This window comes from Anabas testudineus, chromosome 11 (genome assembly GCF_900324465.2).
Source record: "Anabas testudineus chromosome 11, fAnaTes1.2, whole genome shotgun sequence".
NCBI classification, from domain to species: domain Eukaryota; kingdom Metazoa; phylum Chordata; class Actinopteri; order Anabantiformes; family Anabantidae; genus Anabas; species Anabas testudineus.
Window position 1 is genome coordinate 14,968,336 of NC_046620.1, and position 20,043 is coordinate 14,988,378.

Here is a 20,043-nt window from a genome sequence, read left to right on the forward strand (position 1 = left end):
TTTATTCTGTTGATAAATACTGATCCAGCCTTTTGTGGCAAGATTTCTTCCTAACTGGGTCCCAACCACTTTAAACCAGATAGAAGCCATAAAAGATGCATTTGAATAATAAAAGTCCAATCTTGCACTAGCAAAAAATATGTACATGTAGTGCGCTGCAGCTTAACCCATTAGCCATGACGTTGACCTTCTTGACACCCATCAGAACATCTCTGCTTTTATATCTGCAATGTTCCCCTCTTGTCTCTGGTGGCTAGAATAGAAGTATATCCAGGGTTAAACATAAGGTTAATGTGTAGTGTGAGCTGCCAGGGTAATTAGTTCAGTTAGAATCCTATTGATCGACCTCTGCACTCAACCTTCAATTGAGAGCATTTAGACTGAAGTGAAAGGGAAGGGGCACATAAGGGTAAGAGAGGGAGGATGTAGAGCAATGAAGTGTACAAAGTTGTATTGTATGAGAATCTGGGCACTATTTTACCCCTGTTGGGTGTCAAAGCACTTGATCATTTACTTAAAAACCTCTATTCACCATTTAAGCCACACTGGTTTTTGTAAAGTGAGATGCTACCCTGTCCAGTTTTCCTTCAAGGCCTTAAGACTGTTGGGGGGTTTTCTTTCAAGAAGTGGGAGATGGGATAGAAAAAGAGCAAAGATGCAAGTGAAAGAAAGTCTTTAGGGTTCTTGCCACAGAGAGGACTCAAGAACAAGTGGGGTGACATTGGGATCTAATGCTGCCAGCGTAGCAGAGGCAGCCAGTGTGTGAGTGCCCATCACTGCGTAATAAACATACCTGCAGAGTCAATGGGGGAACCTAATGGTGAAGAATGTCTGCCCCCAAAAAACTTTTTACCCGCTCGAGTTAAGGAACTTCTCATAGGCATGCGTAGTCACGTGACTGTTTTGTGTTTGTATTTGTCTCACAGTCACTGTTTATGTCCCCTGTGACACCCACCCCCCCTCCCTTCCCACCCCCCCCTCTCTTCTCTCCACCTCCAGGGAAGCTGGCGTGGAAAACTGGGGCACAGAAGGCTGCCAAACGCTCGCGTCAACCACTGTCCACACCAAATGCCTGTGCAGCAGGATATCCACCTACGCCGTGTTAGCACAGCAAGCTAAAGACCCGGTGAGTCACCAATCCATAGCCTAATGTACTCTATGGGACTAGGGGGCTAACAGACCAATTACTACTAGGCACCAGGTCAGTGAGATGATGAGTTACCATGGTGTTAATTTTGCTGGCGTTCCTGTTAGTTGGATCTTACTGTTAAGTACAACAAGCTGCTTAGTCATTTATTGACTTTGTAAGGGGAAACAGACGGGTGATACTGGTGGCGACTCGTGGAATTTGACTGCGAGGTGTCTTACTTTATAACAAGCAGCTGTCTTTAGTAGAAAAGATTGCAGCCCGAACATAGCTGTCAGTGTGAAGCTTTGTCACTGTGCAACGTGCTCATGTTTGATCACGGTGTCTCTCACTTATCTAATTATACGTTGATTGGCTGTCACTCTTGACGTTATGCAACTTTTTGGAGCTAAAACTTGATAAAGGTCAGTTAGTTCGGCGAGCTTGATGTACTTGCATGTGATAAGGGAGAGAAGAGATGTCAAGACAAAGAAAGATATAACTGTGTGTGTGTGTGTGTGTGTGTGTGTGTGTGCGCCTGCAGCACATAACCTGAGCTTCTATTAATAGCACACGTGTTCTGCAGATTCACGTTAATGTGCGTAAAGAAGGTTTTTTAACTCTTGTTTTAATGCATTGACCCATTCTTTTATTTAGCCCCCTTTTCACCTTGTTAACACTTATAGCTGCTGTTCTCACTTGATCCACAACTCCTCGACCCTTCTGGTCACAGAGTGTTTCCTTTATTTGTTCCTATGCTTTCTTGCACCTGCTGTCCAAACAAACTGCATTAAATGATCAGGGAGAGAGGGTAAATATAACATTTGACGATCACCGTTCTTCCACACAAGAATAGATGTGAGTCTGTTTTGCTTGGTTGTTCTCTTGCTTAATGGTTGGTTTAGAAAATGGAGCTAACAAAAGCCGATCCCCGGTAAGCGCTGCAGGGTAACTCCAGGTGTCACTGAAATGGAAAGTGATTGTGAGGAATGGAGGATTTTGTGGGAGGAAATGTTCAACCAAAAAGAAAGGACAGCCTGGTCTCAGCTGGCAGGGAGAGCTAAGAGGGAGAGATAGAAAGAGAGAGAGTGAGAGAGAGACGAGAGATGGAAAGGAGATGTTGTCTGCACTAAGTAATAATGCATTAACAACCAGAGTGTTGCCAAGATAAAGGGGGCTGTGCACTTACACAGACATCTTTCCCCGTGTAACCTTTTCAGTGTAAAGCTGCTCTTCCATATAGCACTCACCGGTGCTGTTCATTTGCTGCTCGAGACACATTTATGTTATAAATGTACCTGGCCTCACATACATTCTGCATCAAATGCGAAAAAAGCTGTAAAGTTTTTTCTTTTAAAGTGGCCATAGTTCAGTTTGTTTATATAACAATGTCTGTAGTGACAATGAATAATAATGTAATAATGAACACAATGTTGAAGGTATCGCTCATAGTGATGAACCTACAGAGAACTAGCTAACTATAAATCTGTGTCAACTCTGAATCGGGTGAATAGTTTCAACCGATTGTGATGGGATTTGATTGTGGTCGTGTACAGTTCAGTATGTTCTTTTACTACTGATGTACTGAATACTGTCATCAGCCAGTACATACAGATAAAGATATTTTTTTTTAGCTGGCAAAGTCTGGCAAGTGACTTTATTGTTTTGGCTCACTCCCATCATTTACATTTACATTTGGTTATTTGGCAGACACTTTTATCCAAAGAGACTTACAGGTGAGGTACAAAGCAAGCAAATATCTAAGTCAAGGAGATGAGTGCTTTAGACAGAGCTGCTTCAGTTTCATGGTGCAACATTTTTTATTATTATTATTAGTTGTAAGCGCAGAGAAAGATTCGGAAGAGCTCTGTTTTTAGCAAGTTTTTGAAAGCTGAGAGCGAGGCAGCCGAACGTGCAGAGGTGGGCAGGTCGTGCCACCATCGTGGAACCGCAAGAGCAACAGAACAGTTTAGCCTGGGATCTTTTGAGGTGAAAAGAGGGGACCACAAGTCGTCGTTCGCTGGCAGAGCGTAGTGAGCCAGAGGGATTGTACACCGGGATGAGGGAGTTCAGGTAATCCGGTGCTGTTTAGTATGTTAGGGAATTGAACCTTATGCTTCTGATTGTTTCTTAGACATTGTATTGTTTCCTGTGACAAATGACTCCACCACTATATTTTAGCACATTAACACCGCCTGGTAGTTTTAATGTTAATGAATGACAAGTGATCCTCATGGGCACTCAGATCAGTCTGCGGCTACAAAGCCCCAAAAGCAGTACGAAGCAATGCACTGTATGTTCTGACACCTGTTGATCATGGCCAACATTACATTTTTCCCATGCTGACTCCTGTCCACTATAACATTATGGTATTAATATTGTGGTATATTAATCAATGTGTATATCTTTCACATTAGACAACAACACAAAAACTAAATAGTAACATAACCTGGGAAATCTCTATACAGTACCCTCCTTTTCCCTTAGGTTTTTCCCCTTTATGTTTTTTTTAAATAAATGTAAAAAGGTAAATAACTGCTCCTCATTATTTTGTCCCTTAAAGCTTACATTTCTTCACAGGCTTCTGAAAGTCTTGGAAGCTTTAATTGTCAAAATATAAAAAAAATCAAACATGATAGCTGCGACCTATAAGCTGAACATGTCTTTCCAGCCACTATTTCTGGTTCCTGTGACTTCTCTTCCAGCTGAACAGTATTGACTTTTCCCTTGCCACATAGCCAGTAGGTCGGCTGTGTTGAGTGAAAGAGGACTAGGAGGGAAAACACATTGACTTTTGTGACCTCTGTGACATTTGTGAACAGTGTGTAAGTCATTAGCTATTTATGATTCAGCCCCTGGTACCACCATTAGATCCAGTGCGGAGGGCAGGAAGGTATGGGTCAGTGTTTTTGTGTCAATAGCTCTCAGTCAGGAGCTATTGCGGCCAGTGCTGAGTGCACTTTGTTGCTTTAGGGTGCTCCAGAGTTAGCTTTTTATTCCAGCTGAGATTGGATTCTACAAAAGAGGAGGGTGAGACAAATTGAATTTCCCGACACATAAAAACACATGCAGACATGCAAACAGACAACTGAACCCTAGGTTTGCATGTTTACGCCCTCACACACATATGCATACAAGCAGAATAATCTGTACACACAGGGAAGCACCTGTAGACACACACACACACACACACACACACACACACACACACATACACGCTCATTTGCTGTGTCCAGGCTGTGAGGCTGTTGGAGCAAAGCTGAGTATCAGCAGCCCAGCTCTGACAGCTTATCCTGGGCCACGGCGCTAGGGACAAGAGAGGGGAGGGAGGGGGGTGGGGGGTGTTGAGGATTAACCTCCATGTTTAATAGAAAAGGGAGGGAGGGAGAGAAGGGGGGAGAGAACGAGATGGAGGGATTTAGAAGCAGCGCTGCCATTACAGGCCGTTTACAGTGGAGCGAGGGATAGCCAGTTAATCCTGTTTACTTTCTATAGCCGGTGAGATTTCCGCATGTGTGTGTGTGTGTGTGTGTCTATAGAGACCTTCACTATCAGACACAAGACAGAGGTTGTTGCTTTAGACACACGGAAGAGAAGGAGGGCGTAAGTGAGGTCATGAAGTCATAAAATAAACCGAGCCACTCTATCCCAAAAAAGTAGACAAGTAGAAATGACTGAACTCATTGTCTCCACAGTGCTCGTAAGGATCACGGGGATTTGGAGTCGAAGGGGGGGGGGGTATTAGCTTTATGAAAGTCAGTTTTGGGCATCAGCTTGATCAAGTGAGTTATACTTCTGTGAGCACACAAGGCTGCAGCCATGTAAGCTGTGTTGACATGGAAATTAATTACAGGTTTTGAGTAGCTCTCACAAACTTGCTTTTAAAGCTGCAGCAGGAATCGTTGCTTGTGCTTGCCTAAGCAGGTAACCAGAAACGCGAGCGAAAAGGTCAGTGGTTTTAACAGCACCTGAGACCTTGATCCAGTCAGCATAGATGAGCACACAAACAAACATACACGCACAGGCATTGGCAAGCGGATGAAAAATAACACAGCGGGTATGAAGAAGAGGGGGATGTCTTCTGTGTTTCCATAACTCATTTATACGCCAATTACTGTATCAAAGCAATTTTCTCAAAAGAATAGTATGTGAAGTGATGTCTGCTTCTTTTACCTACCACGCTAACTGCCTTTGGCCCAATCATTCTCATAAAATGATTGCGTCTACTTGAGATGAATTGAACCTGTTTCCTCTGCTGTCATTAGAGCTCACCGGCACCTAATCAGAATGGAAAAATCTCACAGCTGGGTCTATTATTTAGGCTGCTAATGGCCAAAGTACTTGATTTGACTGTGGGGGGATGATAGGGATGATTGAGGTGCTACAAGATAGCAGCTCATATTTTAGCTTAATATAACTTAACCGGAGACAGCTTAGAAAGGAAAGGAAGCTTTTTTAAAGAAAAAGCAGAGTACAAAGAATGCAGAATGCAAATGTGTTGGATTTGTCAACTATAATTAACAGATGAATGGTGAATGCAGTTTTTCTAGAGGGCATTGAAGTCAGAGTGTGTCCAACTGAGCTCTCAATGGGTATGTCGAACTGATTCAGTTGAGGCATATAGTTGGTGACATTTAACAAGTGTCATGCATAGTTGTACTTGCTAATTAATAAAGGTAAATAAATAAATACTAAATACCATGATTATATGATGTCCTCTTAATATGAGCATGGTAACATTTAGCTAACTCAAAGCCTCATAAGTAAAGAAAAAAGTAAAAGAAAATATCATGTCCTCAAGTGGTAAGGAAAAGTATTTGAAAGTATACGGTGAACTTTTTCAAGATTTCCTCAGAGATATAGCCTGCAGGGTGTGACACAGTACACAAACACACTGCATGAATAGAGCAGTGGCAATGAACACACACAACAATACACACAGTCCAAGTCCTTTTAAATTTCTCCGATGGAACGATGCATTTGTGGAATTACACTTAATTACTTAAGTGCAGCATTGTGTAATCTCAGCACAGTAAATCTCCATGCTTTTTTCCTGCATTAGAGAAAGAGGATGGAAGAGTAAATGGAAAAGAAGTAGTAAGGTACAGATGGCCATGGAGTGGAAGAGGGAAATGAGAGAGCCCCGCTGCTGAGGAGAGAGTAAGAGGTAGAGGTAGAGATGGAGTGCAGGAAGAATGGGGAGAAAGGGAGGGAAGGGATAGGTAGGAGTGGAGGGAGGAGGACTGTCAGTGAGAGGAGATAAGTAGGTTAAACATCCTGAGCTGAAAATAGCTATCTTCTCCATCACATGGTAGCCAAGCTGCCCAGGGGAGCCAGGGCATATACAGCAGAGCCTCAGCACACTCTTTCTAATCTGTACTCTGTCTCAGTTCTTTTCTCTTTCCCTCATATGCAGACTGCAAACACACAAAACGCAGGCACACACTGCTCCAAACACAACATAATATCTATTGAGGAAGGGCCACTCGTGTGACACTGCAGCCTCAGGTCTGACGTGTTGCGTTTGTGTCCATCCGTGTCTTTTATTTACTCCATTTTACTCTTTAGTAGCATCTTTGCACATTAAGGATTTGATTCCATCACAGTCTCTCTTATTCTAGCCGTAGACAAATTGCAGTAAAAACCATATTAATTAAATTACAAATAAGAGTATAAATCATTCTATTGCCTAGCTTCTAAAGATAAAAGTAAAAGAGACAGAGAGAGAGCAAAGAAAATTCAACAGGCTAGTTTAACTGTGTGTACGAGCATGTTTGGCATTCCTCCTGCATCCTCCGTGTTTGATCTGTCAGGTCTCAACGCAACGCAAAATGCCTGTGTATCCTTTGACCTTCCTCTCTACATAATACCGAACTCAGTGGGCCTCTGATGTCTCTCACTCTCCTCCTAGGCCTTTCCTTTTTTTCCGTGAAGCAGATTCTTGTGATATCCCCCTTCTTTCTCTGTTTTTGTGACTCTCTTTCTTTCTTATGAGGCGGTTTTGATTATGTTTCACCTCCATTCTTCTCCCAGCGTGTTTGCGTGTCTGCTGTATTGGTATTCCAGCCTATTCCACTTTCCTCGGGAGAAATTGCCTTCCTTTTATGGGCCAGGGAAAACAACTAAAAGAGAAGCTTTGACTTGCTCTCGTTTTTCTTTCTCCTTATCTACTTCTTTTCCCTCCTACTCTTTGCCTTCTCTTATTTGTTCTTAAATCATCCCACTCCATCTCTTTCTGAGTTTCTCTCCTACTCCTTCTTTTCAGCTTGCATTCTTTATTCACTCTCTTGCTTTCCTCCTCTGCTTTCAGCTCATCTCTAATAAACACACACACACACTCATACAGCTTAAACACTGACACTCAATTACTTGGCACATCTGCCTGAATGTGCCTTTGTGTTCGAGTATGAACTTTATTCGGAGTAAAAGACACCTTCCGCGATGTGTATGTGCGTGTACAGTGATAAATCTTTTGGGCGAAAGGAAGAGCTAGCCACTCTAGGAGGTAAATTAAGCTAAAACGTGTGATTGAGAACTAAAAAGCAGGCCAAACGCCAAGCCCATTTGGGACGCAGCGGGGTGTATGCTCTCCACGCTCCACGTCATTTGTCTGTTACATCCTTTTGAAAGCATAGCTCCAGAGAGAGGGAGGCGAAGCAGAGGTTCACTGTACATCATGACCTAAATCACTTAATTATGCTCTATGGTCTAGTGCTTTTACCCTTGTACATGTGAAATCACACAGTGGTTGTAAGTAAGTAAGTGGGTACACAACGAGTGTGTGCTTTACTTAAGCCTGCATCATAAAGTCTCTCCTTGTGCATTCTCTACCCCAACATAACTGAAACTGTAATTAAAATTAGAAGGCCTGTAGGTGAAGCGTGACATCACATACTTGAGATAGGTACACTACTTCTAACTAATAGCAACTTACAGAATAGTGTAATTATGTGTTATTATTCAGCTCCATCTAACAGACTCTTGTAATTCTAATTAAAGGTAATTGCATATAATTAGTAGACTATGATGAAAATGGGCTACCAGGGGGAATACAACTCAGGGAGCGTAAGAGTTAATAGATACTGTAAATGCAAAGCAGGAAATGTGCCAACATTTAATCTATACAGGCCAGCAAGTTAACAAGATTTATTCCAATTGTCTATCTATTCAGCTATCATCTAGATTAATCTCTTATACCCTTGATAACCCTGTGTATGACACTGGTTAGCACATCAAATATGGATAACGCATGTTAACCCTCTTCTGTGAAGCGAAGCTGCACAGCCACTTGAAAACACTAGGCTGACACTGACATTGCATATTAGATTTAATGATTGGTGCAAGTCAGAAACTTCTATCCTTAACTTTTATCCTTTAAACAGTGTATAGCTGGATATCGGATTTAGTTTCTGTGGTCACCATATTAGGAAATGTATGTCATGGTTTTGTACATTTGCAAAAAATTTACAAAAGCAATGTGTTAAATTCCCTGTTATCTAATTGTATGTGCTTTATTATTATTATTTAAGGCATGCAGTAATTATTAACTAAGCATTTCCTCTCTCTCTCCCTCCTCTTTACTTTCTTCTGTCCTTCCTCAGGACATGGGTCCTACCAGCATGCCCTCTGTGCCCCTCATGGTGGGCTGTGGGGTCTCCTGCACAGCTCTGCTCATCCTGCTGCTAATCTATGCTGCCTTCTGGAGGTGAGAACACATGCATACACATGCACTTGGTAGCGTCCCAGGCACGTGGACAGTGGTGATTTCTCTCACTGTTCAGGCTCATGAAAAGTGTGTTTCGTGTGTATCCTCTGCTGTGCCAAGTCTCCAACGAGGCCCAATATGGAACAAATGGTTCAATTGCAGTAGGGGGTGGTGATTAGTTTGTTGGTAACAAACATGACAGGTGGCAAAACAAGCTAATGACTATGCAGTGTCCAAAAAGTAGCTGTTCAGTCCATCAAGCTGTCATTAATTTTTATCTCACTCCTGTCTCTGTCTCTCTTTCTGTCTCTCGTTCCTCTGCTCTGTAGGTATATCCGCTCTGAGAGATCCATCATCTTGGTGAATTTTTGCCTCTCTATCCTGGCCTCCAATTTATTGATTTTAGTGGGACAATCTCAAACGCTTAGCAAGGTAAATCAACGTGATGCTCAGATACAGAACAGGAAAAGAATGTAACTACTGTACATCGCAAATGGATTCCCACTCTATTCCCAGTCACCCAACTCTTTATTATTGCACTCCCGCTGCTTGCGACTAAGCCTTTTATAATGGCTAGGAAACAAAACTGCCAGAAAAAAAAGTACAAAAAAAAAAATCCCAGGGTGCAGCAGTACACACGATTCATTGAGTGGAGACCTCAAAGTAGCAGCTGACATTTTTGACACAGCACTGAGTTCTCTGGCTAAGCAATGCTGCACTGTGTCCTGGTCACTATTGATCAAAACTCCTATGTTTCTACTCAATATGTGCTTCATCAGATTCCCTTTTTTCCCTTTGTCCTTTCTATTATGCAGAGGTTTCATTTTCCTTTGCTGACTAGTTCTAAAGGATGATTCATTGTGACACCTCTCACAAAACTCCCTTTCTTTTAAAACGTCTGTTTTATCTCTCTCGCTCTCCCTGACTTTCTTTTCTCCTTAGGGTCTCTGTACTGTGACTGCTGCCTTCCTGCACTTCTTCTTCTTGGCGTCCTTCTGCTGGGTGCTGACAGAGGCGTGGCAGTCCTACCTGGCTGTCATTGGCAAAATGAGGTCTCGACTCATTCGCAAGCGTTTTCTGTGCCTCGGCTGGGGTGAGCACCCACAAGCACTTCATCGCACTCCCAGAAATATGCCTGCAGTGTTAAGTGTGGCACCTAGTTTTGATCCACTTGTAGTTTTAAGGCTTGCTTACACCAGAAAATGGCACAGTGATATTCATATTCATACATTTGCACGTCCAAAATACATGTTTTAGCCGTTTCCTAACTGTCTGGAAACCTCGCGTCTGGTGACTAGTTCCTACTCCTAGGAGGAGGGAAAGATACAAATTGACTGTGCAACACAGCTAATAAGCTACGGCAGCTTCCTCCATTTTGAGCTCACTATGGGTCAGCAGTGTGAATTGTACAGGACCCCAAAGCGCAAAATTTGAGCAGCTTTAGTTCCCTCCCATGACCGACTCCACTAATCCCAACTATTCCAGTGTAATGGATCGATTTTGCTTTTAGTCACTTAGACAGAAATGTGTGATGTTTCAGTCACTAGCAGTGCATTTAACATAGTTATGTATTACTTAATTCTATTGTGCACGTCCGAATGTTATAAGGTGCAGTGAATTTTATCCTTAAAAGCTTTGAGGCTACGTTTAATGATGGGTCAGGCATTGTTGTTAAAAGGTCGAGTTGAGCTCTGCCACTCCACATGGGTACAGGTTTGCAAACTGGATTTCTGCCACAGATTTCTGCTTTGGACTTTAATAATCGTTTTCACGTCACATAACAATATTTTGACTCAGAGATTGGATTTTTGGGTTTAGTAAGAAATGTCCTTCAAGACTCATCATGAGGACAGGTGCATTACTCCAGATGATTTTGCTGTTAAATTTTTGAAACTTTGAGAAAACACTTTCCCGTCTGATGGTTAGAAAAACAGGCGGTCATTTACTGTTCTATCCAGACCAATCATGTTGCTGCATGCACAGAAATAAACAAAATTAGTGAAGCCACGCTGCCATGTTAAAACTATGCACAGCCTCTCTGTCAAATCAGGGACTGCAGATGAAACACGCACATACACATCATTTCTGTTTATACAAGTTTGAAAAGATTCAACCTTCTACAAGTTGTTGTGAGCTGCTCAGTCACGTTTTTGTAAAAGTCTGACCACTTGACCACAGGATTACACTCATACAGATGATATTGTTGTTAGTTCTTTCTAGTGTAATCAAAAATATGGGATTATTAAATGTATTTTGATGTATATATTATTTTTCAGTTGAAAATTTACAGCAAAAAACTTCATGACATGCCTGTGTACCGACACCCGACAATGCTGCACGTACACATAGAGACTTCATTAATTTTGCATTTAAGCATCAGCATCTACTGTTAAGTACTTGGCACTGGAAGGTGCATTGTTTACATGATTTCCCAGAGATCACATGTCGGTCAATCCTCTTGGCCTATGCATTGTCTGTTATTGGCTTGAATTTGTGTAGTCACTGCAGTTGGGAAGACTCTGCAGTATTGCAGTGTAGCGGCAGTAGATATAACACTTAGCTGCTGTTGCTGCTGTTGGAAATATCAACCGTCCCTGTGTGCCAGAGAATTTTCAGCATAGCAAATGAAGATGCTTTTTTCTGAATTGAGTGCTGATTGAACCACTGTTGTGTGACATAAATTGATGCTGAACAGCAGCAGACAGCCGTTTTTTTTCTCAAGAAATTGAACTTAAGTAATAAACTTCATTTGCTCTCTTCTCATTCAGATGATATGTTTCTTTATGCAATTATTTGTTTCCCAAAAGGCATTTATTACGGTTGTAATGTAATGTAATTTTATCTGATGCAGCCAAACTGAGACAAACTCACAGAGGGTATCACACTAGATATTCAGAGTGCAAGTAATCATACCCCACTCCCCTGTGTGCTATTCGATCATCATGTCACTATCATGCTGTCCTCTCAGTGTACTACAACCTGATGCAGCAGACATAAGGGATGTTAGGGGATAGTCAACACGGAAAACAGAGCTATCTCCAAGTATCTTTGCCAAAAACTGACAATATGTTTTGCGATAGCGCTACAAACTACAACACAGCCCCCACCACAATCACCCTACACACACCATCTGTTCATTTTACTTGATATTGATCCCACCAGTCTAATCTGCCAAGTCACCGATGCCCTTACCTGATACAGAGGAGGGAGGATGTATAGACTGATGTACAGTCAGAGATAGATAGAGAGAGAGAGAGAGAGATGTACTGGCACAGTGTGTGTGTGCGGCAGCCATAGAGTTATCCGATACACTCACAAACGGCCACGAAACGCCTGAAACAGTCGAGCAGAGTGGAGAGGATCAAACAGCTTATCCTCCCCATGTCCATTTAGCAATTTTCTCCCCAAATTATGTGATTGAAATCAGTTGCCATGGAAACAGGCGATGTTGGGCGTGACTGGATCGGCGGTAGATTAGCAGTGGGAGCATGTATGCCCGACGTATAGGTGCAAGTGTACCGTATTGGATATCAGTAAATGGCAGATTAATGTTGTTGTCTAATTGAAACTTTGCGCATGCTGGTTAGTGGACCAGCCTGGCTTCCCACCATCTTATTTGTTAATGTTAATGTGACTTTTTCTAATTGCTTTTCATTTGCAGCCATAATCACAGCTTTGTTAATTACATGAATATTTCAGAGCCAAGCTCATTATGAGCACAGCATATTTCCTTCTTTTTCTGGCACACGCTCTGTCATACTCACTCGCGCACACACACACACTCGCTCTCATTTACACACACACATACACACACGCACACACACACATGCAGACATACACAATTTGCTTGATTTAGCTAATTAATGCATGACTTATTGACCACTCTACAAGTTATACCTCACATTTTTATAGACTGCTTCCCTCCCTCTCTAGCACACACAGACACACACACAGACACACACATTGCATGCAGGCATGCTGCGTGTGAAGGTCACCTATGGCAGATTAAATGTATACTCACCATGAACAGACAAGCTGTGAGCGCAACAGGAATGCCCTGAAATCCTGAAAAAAAGAGCCTCTATCCCTGCAGTGAACCTGGATCTGAGCTCACTTTTCATACCTGTAGCTAGACCTTGTTGTCAGAGAGCACACGAGCATACCTACAGTATATGCAGTCTGTCTTAATCACATATACAAATGTTACATGCTCTTGGATTGCTGCTTATTATTCAGATAGTGAGAGCCGTGTAGTTCACACTGGAGAATGTTATTTTGCTGACACGCCTCTGTCACACCCATTTGATCGCTTTCTTTCTGTTTGTTGTAGGTCTTCCAGCCCTTGTTGTAGCCGTGTCGGTGGGTTTCACCAGGGCAAGAGGTTACGGCACAGCCAGCTAGTGAGTACAGCATCTTTACCCGATACCAATACTAGTATTTACCTCTGCTTTGTCTCTCACCACTCATTTCCCTTATCGCTGACTACTCAAAGCAAAGAGGTTTCCTTTTTCTGCTTGGAACTCTGTCTCACCCTCTTTTCCCTTAAGGAACTATGGTCATGAATTTTGTATTTTTAGGCAATTTTATTTTATACCATAGCAGAGGTGGTTATTAATTCAGCGAAGGCTGTGCTGTAAACAACTGAATGTATAAACCCTGAATATATTTTTCAACAAAATAGTCCATGCCTCCAGTTCCTATACCAGCATATTCCTGTTCTGTGTCACAGGGGCAATTAAGTCTGTCCCTGCATGCATTTGGTGAAATGCAGATCATATCTTTGTAGTATTGGTGTTTATTTAATGGACACCACACAGTTGAGGGCCTGCAGAGATTCTACTTGAGACACCTTAAAAACTAGGTTTAAAGTGTTTTTCAATTGTTTCTCTGAACTTTTTATAATCATGTAGTCTGGAAATATCTTTAAGTTGATTTGTTTGCGTTGGAACTACATTTTAAAAAACGGGTGCGGGTGGATTTTCTCTTAAACAAGAAATTGACTCAAAAAAGTCTGCTACCCAGTAAATGGCACAATTGCTTAGGTGAAATCGCTGTTTGACACCACCATGCGAACTGAAAAGTGCATAGTCCTCTAGGCTAAAGTTTAATAATAATCACATACTCCCCAAACTGGAGCCATTGAAAGCAAGTCTAAAGTAAGTGAAGCTGCCCTTTGCAATCTCATTAATGTGATGACTGTATGCTAGCCTTTGAGCCATGTGTTTATCATGTTTAGTTTCCTTTTTACTGCGCTGCAACTGAAACAGAGGGGTTTCAGTATGCTGCTATGACATCACTGGAGGACACATTTAAACTCATTAAATCTCAATAGCTTTCACGCCAAATGAAATTTCACAAGAGCATTTACAGTTTGAGGATATGTTTGAGGTAATGTACATAATAAATTCGCTGAGCACTGAGGGCAGTATTTACAGAAACATAGAAATGACTATTTATCCCTCGCTAAGGACGTTTAAGAAAATGTGATACTTAATTGACTGTGTACTTGTGGTTAATTACTTGACACTCGCAGCAGTGATTTTGCTGCATTCCTGTGCTTAAAACATTTCTGTGTTCTTCGTTTTCTCTAGTTGCTGGTTGTCTCTGGAGGGGGGGCTGCTCTATGCCTTTGTTGGTCCCGCTGCTGTCATTGTGTTGGTGAGTCTGCCCAACAAACTGTCCCCCGTCACGATGAGGTTCCCTCACTCACTCCTCTCTCCGTCTCTCTCTTTCTCTTTCTCTCTGGTCACATTGCGTAACTCTACAAATATATTGCTAAGCTACCCTCTGAGCTAAGAGCTTTAAAGTAGCTGCCTATTGACCTCTGAGGATATTCCCTCCACTCCCACATGCACATGTGAGCATACACACCCGGGGTGTACACGACAAAATGATGAGATGAGCACTTTGATCCTTGACTTTAAAATGTCAGCCCAGAAAAAAAAATAAAGTGTATTCCACCAGACAAGAGCTTCCCAGCAATGGATTCTAGCCCAGCAGCCAGATATCTCACTTTTATGTGTACTTTCAAAGTATGAGTCACTGTATTCAACATATTGAAGGATGAGTCTATTTTTTTTTTTTTATATAAAAACTTCTTTTCAGACATAAATATGTGATCAACAGTTTGTGCCACAATCGTAATAACACAGCTTGTGTTTGTTTTTGCCACTTACTCCAAAAACAGACAATGGCTGTTTTATTCTACAGCAAGAATTGAATGCATTGATTGCATTGCACTTGTGTTTTAATCATCTGTTGTTGTGGGTGTCTGTATGTGGCTGTTTCTAGGATTAGCTAATATCTCCTAAACAAAATCCTGGGTGTATTTTTTTTTGTTTGTTTGTTTGTTTAACACCAAAAAGCTTACTATGTCTAGAGAGGGTGCTAAACATTTGTTTTGGTAATTGCTTCTGCTGTTGGTGTCGTCGTTGTGTGTCTGCTCAAGATTTTCTCCTCTCGTTGCTTAAACACTTGCTGTATAGTGCTGTATAGTCGGGCTCAGGCACCGTCACCGTGTTTTGGAAGTAAAGTCCTGACAGCATAGAAGAAGGTTGACAGTTTCCTCAAGCTGCAGTTTGGGTTTTTGTGCTGTTGAATATTCCTGATTATGATAATACAGTATGATAGCTTCCAATAATATTATGACTAAAAGTTAGAAGACACTGTAGATTCTAAGTTATTTTTCTGTTTCTTGGTACATTTTCATCTCTTCTCCATTTTCGTCTCCTCAATGTCGACGTATGCTCCACACCCCAGCTGCCGTGTGTTGGTCCCAGGCCCCCTGGTGTTGTTGCTGGGGCCCCACTCTAACAAACAGCTGTAATGAGAGTGGGACGTTGGGCAGAGAAACACAGACCTTCCCACAGGACTCTTCTCTAATTAATGAACCTGGCCTTGGGCAAATAGCAGAGCAGGATGATGCTGACTCACAGAGCTGGGGCCAGGACATGACTCGCATGACAATGGCGTTCTCACAGTCTGGTATATTGTAGGTAGTCGTCTGCGGCAGCACAGACATACACATGAGAGGGAAGGAGATCAGAGGGAGAGAGTTTTTAGTGGATTGTAAAAGCTGCCAGGTGTGCCATAGCGCGGAGATGTAGCAAAGAAATAGGCTTCAAGTAAAAATCCAGCTTCTGCTAAAGCTGCAAAACTAGAAACTCAGCTGCCCACATCAAAGTCAAAGACTTTAAACGCTGATCTACCTTTCCCTATAATTTCTATAAAATATTTTTGCCTTGCCAGAAGCTGTTGCTGGTGACAGAAACAGACATTCAGTTTAAGACACTAATAAAAATAAGACTGCACTGCATTTCCCAGCATATTTATGTAATAGAGCACAAATGTTGTTTTTTCTGACATAGAAAAGAACACAAAAAGAAAAGAAAAAAAGCAATTAGAGACACGACAGAGAAACCCATAGAGGATGGAAGAAAGAGTACGGGCGAATGTTGAAAATCAGGATTATGAGGAACATGTCGTCAGCGAAGAAAATCTCCCATATGGGAAGGATTTTAGAGAAGAAGTGTACATGTGGCAAGGCTTGGCTCAGATCTCTGTGCATGTGTAAGAGAATTTGTATCACTGGGTCACTATATCCAGATGTTTGGCAGGCTTAGCTATGGGCTCCTCATTAGCAAGAAAAAACCAGGATAAGCGAATTTCCTGTTTTGTTTTGTTTTTTTGTTTGTTTGTTTTTTAAGGCACTCACTACAAATGGAAAGATCATTTCACAGAGTGATAGTACACAGCCCAATCCAAATAAAAATTGCTGTGGCATCATTTCAATAAGCTTCTGCAATGTTACAACATTTATTCTCATCCAGAGCATTTCATTTTTTGCCAAGATCTTGTATTGGTGATGGGAGAGTTAGACCACTGCACAAGGTTTTCTCCAGCACATTCCAAAGATTCTCAATGGGGTTAAGGTCTGGACTCTGTGGTGGCCAATCCATGTGTGTAAATGATGTGTCCTGCTCCCTGAACCACTCTTTTACAATTTGAACCCTGATGAATCCTGGCATTGTCATCTTGGAATATGCCTGTACCATCAGGGAAGAAAAAATCCATTGATGGAATAACCTGTTCATTCAATATATTCAGGTAGTCAGCTGACCTCAATCTTTGGACACATACCGTTGCTGAACCTAGACCTCACCAACTGCAGCAACCCCAGATCATAGCACTGCCCCTACAGGCTTGTACAGTAGGCACAAGGCATGTGGGTGCATTACTTCACCTTCCTCTCTTCTTACCCTGATGCTCCCATCACGCTGGAACAGGCTAAATCTGGACTCATCAGACCACATCACCTTCCTCCACTGGACAGTTCCTAACCCAGTTTTAGTAGTTTCACCTTAGATGTTTCTTTGCATGTCAATAATTGGACGCTTCTGAAACAGATTAACATCTTTTCCCCAACCACAGGATGTGTCTTCAGACATGGTTGCTGAAGAAATGAGAAGCTACTGCATTAGTTAGTGTTAAATAACTTGTTGTCAGCTGAAAAAGAATCCTCTGTGAAGTAATCATCCAATGGCAGGCTCTTATCTAGTTAAATCCATATGATGACTTGATGATGATGATTATTTGGACATGCTGACATAATTACTGCATGCTGGCTACTTTATAGTAAGTACAGTACTTATGTAAAAGCAGAGTGCACACCAACTAGTACAACTACTACCACGATTGACAGCTGCGCTAGGTTGGCACATTTCTTTCGGACGCAATGAAGAGATTGCTGCCCATCAGCACTGCACTCAGTCTTGTCATTAGTGCCCAGAACCAATACAGCAACATACTGCACGGTCTTGAGTGTTCACTCATGTCAGTATTTAGTCAGATGCGAATCTAGAGGAAGAAAAAACACATCTTTTGACTGTATGATTTTATGGGTAAATGGCCAAGTGTAATGTTTTATGTTAGTGTGATACAGTGTGGTAACTGCTTTATGTCTATTCTTCTGTAGTGTTACACTTCTATGACTAATATTATTTCGAATGGGAATTCAGGCAATTCCTGACAGTGATGTTCTAGTAAACATGTCACACCAGTTTGAGGGACATTCCATCAGAAAAGCACTGTATGTACAGTATATTGTGTTAGATATTTCAGACATTATTCATTGTGGCAAACACGCCATGTTTCTAAAACTGTAAAGAATAGTGGCGTACTGAAAAATCTATGTATACCCTGTGTAAAACATCATTGAGACAAGCTAAAAACTAGTCAGCCCGGAGGCCCTGACAGCAAAAGCGCTGTCACTTTCATTCTCGAGTCTGTGGGACAATTAAAAAGTCATCTCCAATCAACTGAAACGTTAAAAAGACAAATATAGAAAAACAGATTGAATCCCCGTTGGCAACCCATCCATTATCGCACTCCTGATCAAAGTTCTCCTCTGTCTCTCTCAGGTGAACATGCTTATTGGAATTGTGGTGTTTAACAAGCTCATGTCTCGAGACGGCATCTCAGACAAATCTAAAAAGCAGCGAGCTGGGTAAGTTAACTTCCTTAAATCCTCTGCACCTCACACGAACAAAAGACTCTCAGACACACCGACACAGTGCACACACTTCCCACTCGGTCCACACAAATCTTGGTGGGAACTGACTCCAAATTTGCTGCATTACATGTGTATTATTATTATTATTATTTATTTTTTATTTTTTTTAACCTTCTGTCAGGTACAAACTCCAGGAGACAATATTTTTGTGGCAACTAATTCAAACGCACACCTGTGCCTCCTGTAAATGCAAAACAACACGATCAAATTTAACAACAAAATGACGAGACAGCTGTTATTTTCTGTTTCTCTGTAAAACACATGGAGACTTCACCGTCGATACGCTCTCTAGTTTTTCGCCGTTTCATGTGACGCGGACGGATATGGCGCATATGAAAATCGATGACAGATGGAAACCTAATTTTGTTCTGTAAACACTACGATTATGTGGAAGAAACCTTATGCACCGTTGAAATCCTATTGAACACTTTCCCTCCATTACATTACATCTGGTAAATCAGTTGGCAGTTGTTCACCATGTTTACTAATCCTGTGAGTGAAGATCTCCTCAGCTCACGCAGCCAAATCCAAGTTTTCATTTCCCTACCTGGTTGATTCCTTTGTTTCTCTTTCTCTCTCTTTCTCTGCCTCTCTTTCGTTTTCATACTTTTTCTCTCTGTCATTCCATTTCTTCTAATGTGTCTCATGCACAAATTGATCATTTGTGTATGCATAGCTGCCGGGGTTAACAGTACAGATTGGCTCTCCGGGGGGTTGATTAGCTTTTGTTACCTGGTGATGCAACTGCGATTAAACCGGCTGATGTGTACAAACACGCCTACTCACACACAAACAGGTGTACCCTTCTCTGTTACAGGAAAAGTCTGCGTTAAGTACATTTCCTCCCAGGTTCTCAGAAGTGTGTGCATAGGAGGAAACACACACACACACACACACACACACACACACACACACCCACACGTAGAGTAACTGCGTTGCTAACAGGACAGGCTGTCATTAGCATAATGTATTTCCTTATGAAGCCACGGGGATGTGGCTGGCACTAAGGCAATGAGCTGTGATGGGATGCTAATGTAGCATAGCCTGTGCATGGCCCCATCATTCTCAGATACATATAAGCACACACACACACATCTACACACAGAAACGGTTTTTCTCCATCTGAATAGTCAGCTGTAAGTAAATAACCAAAGGAGTCTTTTTTTTTCCTCCCTCACACTGATAATGCAGCATTGTGCACAGTCACATCGACAGATCAATAACACACACACACACACACACACACACATACCTGCATAGACTGGCAGTGAATTTCCTGTCTGTGTCACTGTAATCTGTTTATCCACATGACCTAACATTGCAATGTTCGTCTCTCACGTTCTCTCGACTTGTTCTGAATCAATCTTTGTATTCTGACTGTTTTTTCATTGCTGCTACTTAAAAAAAAAAAAAATCTGGTTTTAATTTGCCTTTCTTTCTTTTCTCCTCCCCCTCCTCCCCCCTTTTTTCTTTTCCCCTCCCTCTCTTCGTTGTCTACACTTTTTCTCTTTTTCTTTTCATTTCCTCTTGGTTTCTTTTGCACTTGTGACACCTGAACATTCACCTGTTGCCATAACTGGAACGTATGTTTCCTCACATGTCCCCCTCCCCGCTGCCCTCTCTCCTTCCCACGATTGTGTG

General features: G+C 41.8%; 1 protein-coding gene across 1 annotated transcript in view; it reads left to right on the forward strand.

The window, feature by feature from the left end:
- adgrb2 (adhesion G protein-coupled receptor B2) overlaps positions 1–20,043 on the forward strand; it is a 196,341-nt gene that overhangs the window by 140,144 nt on the left and 36,154 nt on the right. The window contains exons 17-23 of the mRNA XM_026347650.2: positions 1,000–1,126; positions 8,728–8,831; positions 9,161–9,263; positions 9,774–9,924; positions 13,162–13,231; positions 14,423–14,489; positions 18,251–18,336. Of these exons, the coding sequence (XP_026203435.1) occupies positions 1,000–1,126; positions 8,728–8,831; positions 9,161–9,263; positions 9,774–9,924; positions 13,162–13,231; positions 14,423–14,489; positions 18,251–18,336 (708 nt within the window). The remainder of the gene's footprint in view (positions 1–999; positions 1,127–8,727; positions 8,832–9,160; positions 9,264–9,773; positions 9,925–13,161; positions 13,232–14,422; positions 14,490–18,250; positions 18,337–20,043) is intronic.